Source organism: Thamnophis elegans, chromosome Z, assembly GCF_009769535.1.
Source record: "Thamnophis elegans isolate rThaEle1 chromosome Z, rThaEle1.pri, whole genome shotgun sequence".
Lineage (NCBI taxonomy): Eukaryota > Metazoa > Chordata > Lepidosauria > Squamata > Colubridae > Thamnophis > Thamnophis elegans.
This window is the reverse complement of record NC_045558.1, coordinates 29,238,879-29,252,816: the sequence shown is the minus strand read 5'-3', so window position 1 is coordinate 29,252,816 and position 13,938 is coordinate 29,238,879. Positions and strand designations below refer to the sequence as shown.

The 13,938-nt window shown below is 36.2% G+C and overlaps 2 protein-coding genes across 5 annotated transcripts in view; one reads left to right on the top strand and one right to left on the bottom strand.

Moving 5' to 3' along the window:
• Positions 1 to 2,343, top strand: part of DNAJC1 (DnaJ heat shock protein family (Hsp40) member C1) — a 109,071-nt gene extending 106,728 nt beyond the window's left edge. For both annotated transcript variants that reach the window (XM_032236994.1, XM_032236995.1), the window contains one exon: positions 642 to 2,343. In XM_032236994.1, the coding sequence (XP_032092885.1) occupies positions 642 to 710 (69 nt within the window). In that variant the 3' untranslated portion in view covers positions 711 to 2,343. The remainder of the gene's footprint in view (positions 1 to 641) is intronic.
• Positions 2,344 to 2,596: 253 nt separating this feature from the next.
• The window catches only part of MLLT10 (MLLT10 histone lysine methyltransferase DOT1L cofactor), a 125,098-nt gene continuing 113,756 nt past the window's right edge, over positions 2,597 to 13,938 (bottom strand). The window contains exons 15-20 of one of the 3 annotated variants that reach the window (XM_032236992.1): positions 13,591 to 13,679; positions 13,278 to 13,482; positions 13,130 to 13,187; positions 9,973 to 10,075; positions 6,198 to 6,389; positions 2,597 to 4,047 (exon numbers count right to left, since the gene is read on the bottom strand). In XM_032236992.1, the coding sequence (XP_032092883.1) occupies positions 4,003 to 4,047; positions 6,198 to 6,389; positions 9,973 to 10,075; positions 13,130 to 13,187; positions 13,278 to 13,482; positions 13,591 to 13,679 (692 nt within the window). In that variant the 3' untranslated portion in view covers positions 2,597 to 4,002. The other 2 variants (XM_032236990.1, XM_032236991.1) reach the window with 2 other exon arrangements.

Below are 13,938 nucleotides of genomic sequence, written 5' to 3'. Positions count from 1 at the left end.
AAACTTTCCATAGTGCTGTCTAATCTTGATAAGGCAGCAATACGGAACAATTTATCTCATGTGCCATTTTTGTCAACATCCACAAGTGGACAGGAGCAAAATGCTAGTCATTTCCACGTGCAACCATGTGGTCCAGAGATGAGCACACCAAGCAGACAAGGGACAAAGCAACCTGTTCCATCACTATGGAAGTCTTCAGAACTTTTTAAAAAATGAGGAGTACATGGGGCTTGGTAGGGTGGAAATCAAGTCAAAAACCAAGGGAGAGCCATTGAGGGAGGAAATGTTTACAGGGACCCAGTGCAGGCAGGAAGAAGAGAGGCTGAGGATACTGCAGCATCCCTGCAATCAGTAGTAAGAGTGAATGAATGTGGGGATACTTCCGCAACCATAACATCAGGCCAGAGCATGAATAGCTTTCAGGAGAAAGGGACACCATAACTTCAAATGTTATGTGACTGTTAGTTGAAGACTAGCTATGTGCAACATAGACATTGTGATAATAATAAATAGATACTAATTTTTCCCCATAAACTCAGAAAATGTTTTCCCTTTTTCTCCTGCCTAGTGTAAATTGTCTATAATGCTTTTAAAAATGAACATTACACATTAATACTTCATGTTTTCTTCTTTTTCTACAGGAAGAATGTATGACTAGATACAAACTTTTGGTTGAACTTATACAAAAGAAAAAAATGGCCAAAAGCTGAACATTTTGAAGAATACTATTCATCAAGATGAGATACATTAAACATCATATGCAGTGACTTGTATTTTTGTACCTCAGTATTTCAGTATGTCATGTGCCTTAGTAAAAATCTGTAAATTTTACACCTTCAATTTGAAATATGTTTTAATAGAATCAATGTATTTTTGTACAGGAAGGCTTTTTGCCATTATGGTAATTGGTATTTAAGATATGTCATTTGGAATGCATATTGGAACAACTGAGCAAATATCCTTTAATATAAAGTCATATTGCAGGATTGCATCTTCTAAGTATCTTATATTTCAGTTTTCGTTAATAATCACTCGTTCCCTAAGAATGTTACACTTTCTGTTTTATTATCATATAATATTGGCATTACATTCATCCTATTCCAATGGAACATGCAGAGGTAGGGAAGTGAAAAATTTAGTCAATTCTGAAATAGAACATTCCACAAAAGTTCCATTCCTAGTCAACAAATTTTGTATATTCCAGAGCACGATAGCACAGTGGTTGGAATGCAATATTGTAGGCTAACTGCTCACATTGCCAGGAGTTTGATTCCTTTGTTCCTGACTGACTCGAAGTTGTCTTATCCTTCCATCCTTCTGAAGTTGGTAAAATAAGGACCCAGATTCTTGGGAGCAATATGCTGACTGTAAAACTGCTTAGAGAGGGCTGTAAAGCACTGTGAAGCAATATATAAGTCTAAGTGCTATTGCTACTGCTGCTTTGGAGATTTATGGAGAACCAACAAATGGGAACTGAATTTCTAATTTCATTCTATTTGCCTTCACTATGGCGCCTATAATATTTATCTTCAGACCATACTGTTCAGTAAGCAAATTCTATTGCCTTACCTTACAACAGTTGGTCCTCCAGTCAATCCTTGACTGCAGCCCCCATAACTGACCTTGCTGCCTCAAACCTGTAAGTCAGTTTCAGGTGGGCAAAGTTGCCCATCTTTCTTTCTACACAGAGCATAGCTCTGATAATTGAGAAATAACTTTCTTAACTTAAAAAAAATCAACAGTTGGAAACCTCAAATGAAGGACAAAAGAATGATCAGTCCTAGTCAGTAAATTCATCAACAAAAGTGGATTTTTTTCTATCGCAGGTATATTAACCCAAGATATAATTCATTAGATGTCAGACTACGTGAGACATTTCAGGCATTCCTACACTCTGTATATAGAAGCAGCCACAACTCAAAATATATATTCCAGTTCTGAAACATGAGTAAAAGAGAAAAAATATTTGCATTTGTATAGGCCAAGCTCTGTCTGCTGATGGCTGGTGCTAATGATGAAGGCAAGTCTTCATTCCAAATAAGAGTAATTCCACTATACCAGAAGAATTCTCAAGTTTTCAGCTTTGCGGGGAGGATTAGAAAATATTTAAGGGAGAAAACTATTGCTTTCAGCCTAAAATTTCATACTAATGCCATGGTAGGATGAGGATATCTATCTTTTTTTTAAAGTGCTAAAACCTTATGTTTCTCAAAATTTAAGAAGCCAATTGTACCTGTTTTCTTTGAGGTGATGTGGTGTATGGCAGCACCCTTTTCCTTATAACTAATACACATTTTTTCCTATTGGGTGAAAAGATATCAAACATTGTAAAATGACCTTTTTCTCAAGAAAGATAACTCTTTCATGTCAAGGCACTTTCTGCTGCAGCAGGAACTGGACTTTCCATTCTGGCTATATATTTTTATTAGAGTATCCATATTAGAATAGGCCTGTTTAAATTCCATTTAAAACACCATGATTTCAATATCTCTCAGTATGCATTAAAAGCATGCTTGTAAAAGGACTTGGCTTAGACACAGTGACTAATGCATTCCTCTGATGAACTCTGTATCATGTATTGCAATTTACAGCCATAAACAATATTAAAATTTATTAACCAAAGCTTTGTACATATCTTTATATAAATTGGCAATTTTACATCTAGGCAAAACAACATTTATACAAATTATTACAGAATATTAAACAAGTGGTTTAAATAAATTAAACCACACTGATTTACTTTAGTAAATTTATCTACAAAAGTGATTTGTGACTTGAAAACTTGCCATTAATATATAAAAATAAATTATTCTTACCTTTCAATTAAAACTACCAGTTAGAAATTTTACAAATCAAAATATCCACATTTTATGAATTTTTCACAATACAAAACAGTCACAAAAACTTATTTACAGAAATGAGGTAAGAACTGTGCAATGTTTAACCGAACAATATTGCAGAAACAATAGGTTCTTCCAATTAAGTACACAGTGAAGGTCTAAGTTATACTTGAGTATTTTCCACTAATAATCACACAGACTCAAATTAGTGGTTATTAACTCTCAAATTAAACTACTTCCTGTTTTACTGCATAGTCATACCATGAAATTAACTTTTCAAAGTGAAATATGTCTTTTTCACCCATATGTCTTTTTCACAGCAATGGAAACCCCCCTCCTTTTTTTTGGTAATTTATTAGTGGAAAGCAACCCAGGTAACGATTTGCCTGAGCTATAGATAGTGACGAACACTTCTAGTAAAGGCAGATCAGAAAGGAAGGCTGCTGGTGCAAAGTTGAATATACTTGCGGCTTTTTTTATCTCATTTTAGTGCATGCCCAGCTGTCTAAAGCCATCCCTAACCCAACAGAGGGAAGCAACAGGCACTTGGGTTACATTAAATACTACCAGAACAGGAGTTACCTTTCTCATCTGGTAAGAGTTCTATGACTTTCAACAGATGCTTTTCCAGTGATCTTGAAAAATCCATCTCAAAATTAAATATTTCTTGTCATTTCTTAAATGTTTTCATTCTAGCAAAACATTTTAAAAACTAGTAAGACAAAATAAATGACTTAAAACCTGGTTCTTTTCTGAAGAAAAAATGGTGCTTCTAAAACACTGATGACAAACCACCATGTCATTGGCAAAAAAATCATATTTTCTTTGCTTTCTTCAAAGAACTGATGTAACTAAACATCTGACTTTTAGCACTGCAGTTTATGTAAAGTCAGCAACTGAATTCCAATCAGTTGACTAAACTAACAGTGCTCTAATCTGAAATCCAAGCTTCCAAGCAATTTGATGGAAACAGTTCAGTTTCAGTGCAACACAAAGCAACAAGGTCAAATTTTACAATAAACATCTTCAGGTAGATTCACTTTTCCAGTGTGCAGTTAGCTCATTGATGTGTCTCATCATACCTGCAGAGAGAGAGAGTGCAACTCACAGCCAGATGAAGTGCTATCAGCAGGATTTGCGATTTTACATACACTTCCAAGTGTTAATTTTTTTCTGGCGCAAGGGATCCACTTTTATCACTAAGCCGCTGGAGGGGGGGGAAAAAGAAGAAATATACTGTTTTACAACTGCTAAAATTGCCAGTGTTTTTGTAATAAACAATTTATACAGCTAGCCAGAATATATCTGCACAGCAAAGAAATTTTAAAGGATTGAGCTTCTTTAGTCCCACCCATGTACACATACCTGGCAATACTTTCTAAGGCTCAGAAGCAATACTACAACTGATACTTTGAACTGAGGAGTGCTTGGCCTCCAAAGCTGCTGCCAAGGTAAATCTCCATCTGCTAATTGTTCTCTTTTCTGACTGCTTAGCCTCTTTTGCAAGTCCAAATGGGCACAGAAAGCAGCATGTGGTCCTTGCTTTTTGTTCCCTGCTGTTGAGTGAGAGGGAATTTTATCTGCATTGAGTACACTCACTCCCGGGGAGGGACTGGAAAGGTCACCCCATCAAGCTAGAAGCCTCTTATCCTGTTCCTTGATTCATCCAGCTTCTGCTTTTGCCATACTAGCGATATACAAAATGGGAAACAATGTTAAAAAGGAAGTTCAGGACATATCCTGTTCTGAATAGCCAAGAAAAAAGTTCTACATTCATTTGGCCTATTATTGAAATAGAAAAGCAGCAAATGTGAAACTGATTAGGTTTAGCTATGCAGTAATAGGAAATTCAAAACAATTTAACAAAAACAACCTCTTTTAAAAACTTTTGGTTGACCACCACAAGTACGATCCTTAATTCTCACACTTCCTTAAATTAACTTTGACTAAAATATCAGTCCAGTAAATACTCTTGGCTGATTAGGGAATTTAAAAGTAATTACTGGACAGATCTTATTTCAGAACAGTGATTAGTAGCTAAGGAAGGGGGGGGGGAGAGAGAATTGAGATACAAGACTACCTTCAACTCACTCTTCAATTCAAAATTCCTAGCTATTTATGCATATGTAAGGCATATTTAGTTAATGCTCACAATCCTCTTTATTGTTTTCCTAGATATTCCAGAGGTGGGTCTTTTGACTGAAACCATATTTGGTATCATTAAACTTATGTATGCAATCATAGCAGTGATAACAGTTTATACCAGGGATGGCGAACCTTTTTTGGCTGGCGTACCAAAAGCGGGGGGAGCGCAGGGGGGTCGTGCACAAGCGTGCCACACATACACATTTCGGCCCTCTGCGTGCATGCACATGCGACCAGTGCCCCCCCTGCTTTTGGCACTCTTTTTTCACCCTCCCCAAGCTCCAGAGGCTTTCTAGGCACCTGGGGAGAGTGAAAACAGCCTCCCTGCCCCCTCACGGAGGCCTTCTGGAGACTTCAGGAGCTTCCCTGAAGCCTCCGGAGCACGAAAAACCGGCCCTACGGGCAAACCAGAAGTTCAGGAATGCACTTCTGGTTTGCTCATAGGGCTGGTTTTAGCCCTCCGGAGCATTTAGGAGCTCTCATGTGGCTTCCCTGAAGGCTCCGGAGGGTCAAAAACAACACTGCAAGCAAACCGGAAGTGAAATTGTAGGGGTGGTTTTTCACGCTCCGGAGGCTTCAGGGAAGCTCCTGAAGCCTCCGGAGGGTGAAAAATGGCCTCAAAAGAAAGCCGAAGTGAACTGCCAGCTAAGGCAAGCCTCGCATGCCCTGACAAATGACTTTGCGTGCCACCTGTGGCACACATGCCACAGGTTCGCCATCACAGGTTTATACAATGGAACATTATGCTAGAATTAATGTGGTTTTAAGACTATCCATTGGAAGAAAAAGTAGTTCACACACTGCCTGCCATTGGTTAAAACCAGAAAAATGAACTTTAAAAAAAATATAGAATATATGTGCATTTTAGTTTTCTGACCAGATTCTTAGCTGCTTGGGTGAGGTTTAGAAACTTGCTGCTGGTCAAAGCTGCAACTATTGGTATGAATCCAGCACAGATCACCAACCATATGACTATAAATTAGGAACTTTGAAAAATTTATGCTAATTTTCATTGTAGTGAGGTTCACATACTCAGCTTTATCAGAGCGAGAGATAGAACGATTAGAACTACTTGGTTCATTCAGTGACAGCTACCAAATAGCTGTGATAATACAAGTCAGTTGCTTTAAGTCGCACTTCTCTTATAAACAGGAATTATTATTTTTTGCTTTGTAAGTTTTTTTATTACAAACCCAACTTCTATATACTTACAGAGACTTTTGGAGCTGCATTATCCCCATGAACTGCAAGGAATGGGTTAGTAGCAGCTGTGTGAAGTGGAGATGCCTGAGAGACTGCCAGCAAGTTATTAATGGGAATCTGTGTGGCTCCTGAAAGCTGCAGTTGCTGTACTTCAGGTTGATGTTGTTGCACTAGTTGATACAGAAGAGCCTGATGCTGTTCCTTTAGTACAATAGTGGAGGGACATTTAGTTATTACCTTATAGATCACTATATTTTTCATGCAAGTAGTTAAACATGGATGAAAACGAAACTTTCAAACGGTTCTCACTCAGCCAGGATTTATAGCGCTCTCATTGTATCCTAAGGAAACGTTTTTTATAGTTTAGAGTAGAAAAAAGTGACAATATTATTTCATTATTCCAGGGAAGAAAGCTAAAAATATTCTTCTGAAAGCTTCTCATTGCAGTAGGATCAGAGATTATATATGGTAGTGCTTGGATACAGAATATTCAGATTCAAATTCATGACCAACTAAGAAGTTCACTGGTCCCAAATCATAATCTCTTACAAGGTTATTGGAGGAACAAAATCTCATTCTAAGCAGACAAGTATGAGAGAACAAATGTAACAGTCACAAAAAGGGAATGAAAACAAGCAGCAAACCTCTCACTCATCCTGTGAACTATAAAACAAAAAGAGAAAAAGTTGAAAGGGCAGGGCAAGAAAGATTCTGTCAGATGTCTTCTAGTGACATAACCAATGCAAACATTCAAATTACAACTGATGAATATTCTATGTCAAAAATCAAAATATTGGTAAGATAAGGTATAAGCAAACTTCTATTTTTGGAGAACCATTCTGACAAGATCTCAGTGAGGAATTACAGATCTAATAGCTTCTCAAAGAGGGGTGTCCCAAAATTGCTTTTTTCCAAAAGGCCATTCAGTTCATTCTTCAGAACTGAGGATGCTTCTTGGGTGAGAAGTGAAACATTTTCAAAGGAAAAGAAAAAAAGAAAAGCACCTTTGGGACAACCACGACCTAAATGATTGAGAATCTCCATAGACACTCAAGACATGGGTGTGTCTATCCTCTTTAGAAAAATTCTGAACAATGCAAATGATTTTTTGCACATATTTGTTCTTTTTGGATTCAAGATTTATAAAGTGAGTGGTGTGGCCTTTCAACATTTACTGTAATGTATTTCCCAACTTTAATTTCCCAACTACCTAGCAAACCCAGTAACTCAGGGTGATGAAATTTGTCCTTTAGAAACATCCACTGGGTAATATAGCAATAGCAATAGCAGTAGACTTATATACCGCTTCATAGGCCTTTCAGGCCTCTCTAAGCGGTTTACAGAGAGTCAGCATATTGCCCCCAACAATCTGGGTCCTCATTTTACCCACCTCGGAAGGATGGAAGGCTGAGTCAACCCTGAGCCGGTGAGATTTGAACCGCTGACCTGCTGATCTAGCAGTAGCCTGCAGTGCTGCATTTAACCACTGCGCCAACAGGTTCCTCCTGATTTAGACCAAGAAATGAACAACTGGGCAAGATTCAGTAAACTTGGTGAATTCCAAATGTAATATGGTGTATTTCTTGATCATGAAGTCCTTTCTATAGGAAAATTATAGTTAGTTTTTTATCAGATTTGCATGGGGAAGGATGAGACACCCAGCAAAACATTAATTCAATCCGTTACACATTATACAACATTATACAACATTGTCCTCTTCAGCCAACAAGATTCAAAAATTAAATAGGTCAAAATGGCAGCTGCCATATTTTAAAGGCAACATCTGCACTATTTTTAGTGGTATTTCACTTTGTTTCTTGAGGACAACAGTGTTCACTGGGAATTCATCCTACCCTTTTCTAATCTCTCAGTTATAAGCACTACAGAACAGATACTATAAGGGTACACAAATGGAAAGATAGGAAAATCTCCAAAATTCATTCTTTTTAGACAAAATGGGTAATGGTTCTTCCCTGAAAGTACTTACTGGGAATGCTAAGAATCTAAATACATTTTCAAATGTATTCCAATGAGGTGGCTTCTAAGATCTAGATTAAGGATGAATCAAAGGGATAATCACCAAGTTGAAAAAGATTGGCGTAAACTCTGATAGGGAATGAATCAACATGATGTCATCTTATCAATGACAGTGGACCAAAAATGTGGCCAAATGACTTCAGCAAGTTTCTCTGTCTAGGGTAAAATAGTGCTGAACATGAAATGACACCAATTTAAACTCAGATGTGAGATCTACCTTGAAGGAACATCTCTGAGAAGGAAAGTTCTGAAAATGAGAATGCAACATATGCAAAAGCTATATGTTATAAATCTACAAATATGAGGTGATGGAATTTGATAAGAATATGGAGTTAGTCAATACATGCAAAGTTTTACCTTAGTACCTCTTGAACTATTCCAGGAAATACAGGTACAATAATTGTGATTATGAAAAACTTGGTAAGAAATTATATGTCATAGAAGAGTGGGAAAGCATAGAGTCAAAAAATTTGGAGAGAGATGTCCTTCAGAAACAGAACAGGCATGAGGTGAAGGGAAAATTTTGGTTTGGACTATCCCAATGCTACAGTTCTGCAAAAGTAGGATTTTAGAGGGACCTAAATATATTTCTGAGATCAAACCATGTGCTTGAACAAAAATTGGTAAGGACTGGACAGAATACATTAAATTTAGAAACAGCAGGAACTATAGAAGAATAATTCAAGAAGGCAGGAAACAAAAGCTTTTTCATTTTGCCCTGATTGAAATATGAAACCTCTGAAAAAGTTCTGAATTTTTAATGAGATATGTTGATGGTGGTGCAATAGAGATCTGCACAATCCTTTCAGATTGTGGAGAGTTCAATCAACCTTTGGAAAAATGAGATGATCACCAGGCAATTTGGAAGACAACAAGATACTTAGTGAATGCATGGAAGAGAAAATGGAAGTCTATTTCACCAAGGCAAAAAAAGTCCAATTCATGCCCATTTGTTCTCATAAACACTAGCACTTGTCATAAGACTCAAAATTGGATATCTGTGATAGAAAAAACCATGTCCTAGTGAAAAATTCTAATGATGTTTGAAGAAATGCTAAAAATACTTTAAAAAGGAATGAAATGCTTTCAGTAAAGCCGAAGAACAAAAAAGGTTAAAGTTGTGATGACAGAAAACAGATTGAAGGGAATCAATGGGAGCATGTCTAACATGCCTCCAATCAAACAAGTCTGAAAGTCCTAGACAGGTCTGAATAGTATTGTGTGTAGGCAAATAATCCAGATGCATGGATCAGAAATCACAATGATATATACATTTATTTATTTATATCCCGAATGTATTGTTTTTACAAATTACTCAAGGCAGTGAACATATCCAACATATTTTCCTCCTCTTATTCCTACAACAACAATCCTATAAGTTCTTATTGGGTTGAGAGAGTGACTGCCCAAAAGTTACCCTGTTGGCTTTCATGGCTAAAGCAGGACTTGAACTCATGTTCTCCCACTTTATAGCTTGGCCCTAGCCACTAGAGCAAACTGGCTCTCCCGTTAATAGTGTGTACATTCTCTTATTGCTCTTTTATTTTTTGATTCAATAAGTGAAGACATGCCAAATCTTTTAAGGCGGTCATAAATCCTATGTTTTTTTAATCCCATTCTTTCCTGTTTTTTTTTAAATTGCAGATCTCTGTCTTATCCATGAACATTCAGAGACAGGCTGTAATATCTAAGCATCAACACTCATTCCTGAACATTGAAAATGTAATGATAAAATAGAAACGCTTACTGTTGTGAACTGTTGAGTATTTAGTAAGTGGTGAAACTGCTGTTGTTGTTGATGCAGCAACAGTTGTCTCTGCTGGTCAGGGAGAAATCCAAGTCCAGAGGTTCTACGAAATAGCAAAGTGCATTTACTGAGCAAATATGCTTGAATCATTTCTCTACCCTACTTTCTGAAAAGCTAAATCATTTAAAATGAAAATATATACAGATTTATGTGTCTAGGTTGATCGTGTGTTTCGCTAAGCATATACTCAGTTTTTATCTTAAACATTTACTTATACAACATTTACTGATGTAACATTAGAAAATAATACAACTGAACTATCAAAGTACTTAATATCACTGAAATGCTAACATAACTGGTGCATTTAATCATACAAAAATTGAAAATCTCACCTACATTTTCAGTGACATGCTGAGCTATGCTGAAGAAGGAAGGATGAGAGGCATAAATGCTTCCTTACATATTTTAAAAATCTAGGGAATTTTTAAATTCCTGTAGAGCAGGAAAACTACCTGCACTACATCTAGTCCTCAATTTACGATCATACTGGAGCACAGAATTTCAGTCATAAATCTTTATGGTTGTATGTTGGGGCATTGCTTACCAGACTTGGTTTTATGAACTTTTTATGACAGTTGTAAAGATAATCAATACAGTTGTTAAGCAAACCATGTGGTCATTAAGTGAATCAGCATGTGAAATGGGCTTTCAAACCTCTGCTGGAAAATGGCAAAATATGTTGCAAATCGTGGTCATGGGATTGCAGAATAGCGCAGTGAGTTATAAATACGAGCCAGTTGCAAAGCTCAAGATACAGTCATGTGTCTGAGGGTGGAGGAATGTGGTGCTAGTAATCAGGAACATTGAGGATGGATTGTAAGTAGCATTTTAAAGTTCTTGATAACGTCAACCAATCGTTAAGCAACTAGTCGTATATGCAGTCAAAAATACTTGCATATAAAAAATCAGCATATATTTGCCAAAACAAATTAAAATATGTTTAATAATACGAGGGCAAATATAGAATATTTTCAAATTAAGCATTGAAAATCTGTTCTTCCCTGCCATTTCTAAGTTTCAGACATTCTTTATTTCAATGAACAATTTTGTAATCCACTGCAAACATTTTAACTATTTCATTCTAGAATTCCTCATTCAGTATTTGGAGTTCCATATTTTCTTTTGCTCAATCACTAACTATGGACTTTTCATCACTTTTTTCTGAAAAAATATTTTGTTTCGGGTCTCAATTTTCATATGATTTAATCATTGGTTCTATCTAAACACTATCATTAAATACAATAGAAACTTGAAATTTAACTTTTCCTATGAAGGACACTAATACATCTTTTATGAGCATCTGGCAAAACTAATATTAAGAGCAAATGGGAATAATTGAAGGAACACTGTATGCCAAAGCAACTGATGAGATCAAATATTAGCAATGCTGCCTGTTGCATCTAAGTTATTTATGTGATGCAAAACATGGGGAGTCATACATTTTATATACACAAAGCATCAATCTGGCCACTAGGCAAACAATGAATGCTGATTATGTATGGAAAACCTACATTTCTACATCAATCTTAAAATTGAGTTCCCATTTCCCTTTCCAAAGTAGCTTTGAAGATTGTTGACCAGTGAAGCAACTTTGAGTGGTATGAAATCTTGAATGATAGGAATAAAGCCCAAGTTGGTACAAATATCAACTTGTCACTACTTGTAAAAGTGACTCTATGTTATGCTCTGAAATAAAACAGCTGAAGATAAAATAAAATTGTAAACATTTATTTCAGTGTACACAATTTATGGAAATGAAATAACTGCTTCCTGGAGGCTTGGGCGTCCTACTTGTGTTCTAAGTATTTGCAAATTCCTATTAATTCAGTTAGCCAAACTAAATTTAATATCAGCATTGCTGGATTATGTGTCTTACCTAGAAGACAAATTCCTCCTATTAACTTAAAAATATTAACATTTTTTAAAAATAAACTAAATAAAATCTTTATAGTTTTTGGCAATAACCACTCTCTATCAAGCATACTAACATTAAACTTCAGTAGAGGATAGTGGCATCTCAAATTGGAGTCATCTGAATAACTAGAGGTGTGTTTGGCAAAGGTATCAAAAGATTTGACTAAAGAGTCATCAATATGCAGATGAGCCACACATCAAATAACCATCTTTATCTATTAATTTGAGAAGCCTATGGAATTTCTGAGCAAGGATTTGGAAACAATGGGTGAGGCTGAAATAAACTGAAACTTAATTCTGATATTGAAATTGGGCTAGGAAAATACCAAAACGATAAGAGATTGATATTGACAGAGAACCTCAACTGCTTCTGGATGCCATTGCACTTTATAAAGGTTTAATGCTATAATTTGGGATGCTCCTTGACTATTTTGGTGAGGATAATATAGATGATGGCAACAGCAAGAGTGTCTTTAATCTACCTTATGATCATAGATAGGCCTCATACTTGTCACTGGAAGTTTGGAAGAACTAACACAACTCTATTGTTGGCACACAAGTAGGAAGAAAACTCAGTTAGGCATTTAGAATGTGTCACTCCAATATTCTAAGAATCAAGTTTAACCTTCCCTTTAATATTTTAAACCATTTGGATCTTGGATCCCTGATGAAGTGATTACCTTTATGGAAACTTAAATTTGAAAACCTAGAACTTACATGAGACAGGAATTTTTTGATGATGGTCATCATTCTCTGGATCATCCTTTTTGATTTTCTACTGTAGATTGATTTATTATGCCTTTATGCTGCTTAATTTGCACAGCATGAATGCATGCTGGGATTGAGACCCAGATTGCTAAACTGTTTCAGGAAACAGTCTGACTTTTCTTTTTCCCTCACACATATATCACTAATTTTGTATTCACATAAACATTCTAAGGTAAAGTGCGAACTGTGAGATAGGAAGAAAGAGTGGAGAATGTAGTTCAGAATGTATTTATTTATTTGTTTATTGATTGATTGAACCTATATGCATCAAATCCAAACATACTTTGGTAAATTACTTGTGTAATGCAGGATGGGAACATGAGAGAGACAAAAACCTGTAAGCAAATTCTTTCATCATTAAAAGTATTATATCCAAATATACCTATTTACATATCTATTTGGCAAAATGATTTACCTGTTACTGAGGGTGGTTGGCAGAGGATGCACTGCATTTGGTGGCACAGCTGTGTGAGCTAGAGGAGAAGGATTTTGTGATATTGTAGCAGAAGTCTGAATTACTCCATTTAAAGCCCCAACGATTCCATTGATTGCCAGCTGGTTACCTGGCAGAGTTCCAATTATTCCACCCACTGTGGGAATGTTGGATGTTACAGTTTGCATTCCACTGGCAAGTGCCCCCACCGTCACACCATTGACCTGTTGAACTCCTCCAACTCCTGAGCCTTGCTGAGCTGGACTTTGCCCAGCAGGTGGTGGAGTGGAAAGAGCAGAGGAACTGCTAGTGCTTTGTCCACTGGAATGTATTTCCTAATAAAAATACAAAGACTCAGCTGTATCAAACTTCATAAAATGGCAAAATAATAGGAAATTAGTATTAACTAATGAGATATGTAAAAGCTATTAAAAACACAGTACCTGATTTAATACAGGAAGGGAGTTGTCAGGTAGAAAACTGCTTCCCAGGTTAGGGCTTTTGCTGCTGTTTAGAGAATCAGAGCTAACAGCTAGAGTGACAATTGAAAAACAATTTTAATAAGGTCTTATGCTTTTTGATGCAGAAATTATGTGAGGATATTTAATAAAATCTAAACTTTGAAACTAATAAATCAAGCTATTTATGTCCACAATTTTTATTGCTGATAATGGATTCAAACATAGCTGGAAAAGTTAAAAAGATGTTAAAAAGAAAGCTGTTATTTGAACTGCAGTTTTTATAATATTTACGGGAAAATCCCATTACCTGTAAATGATTTTTGACATCAT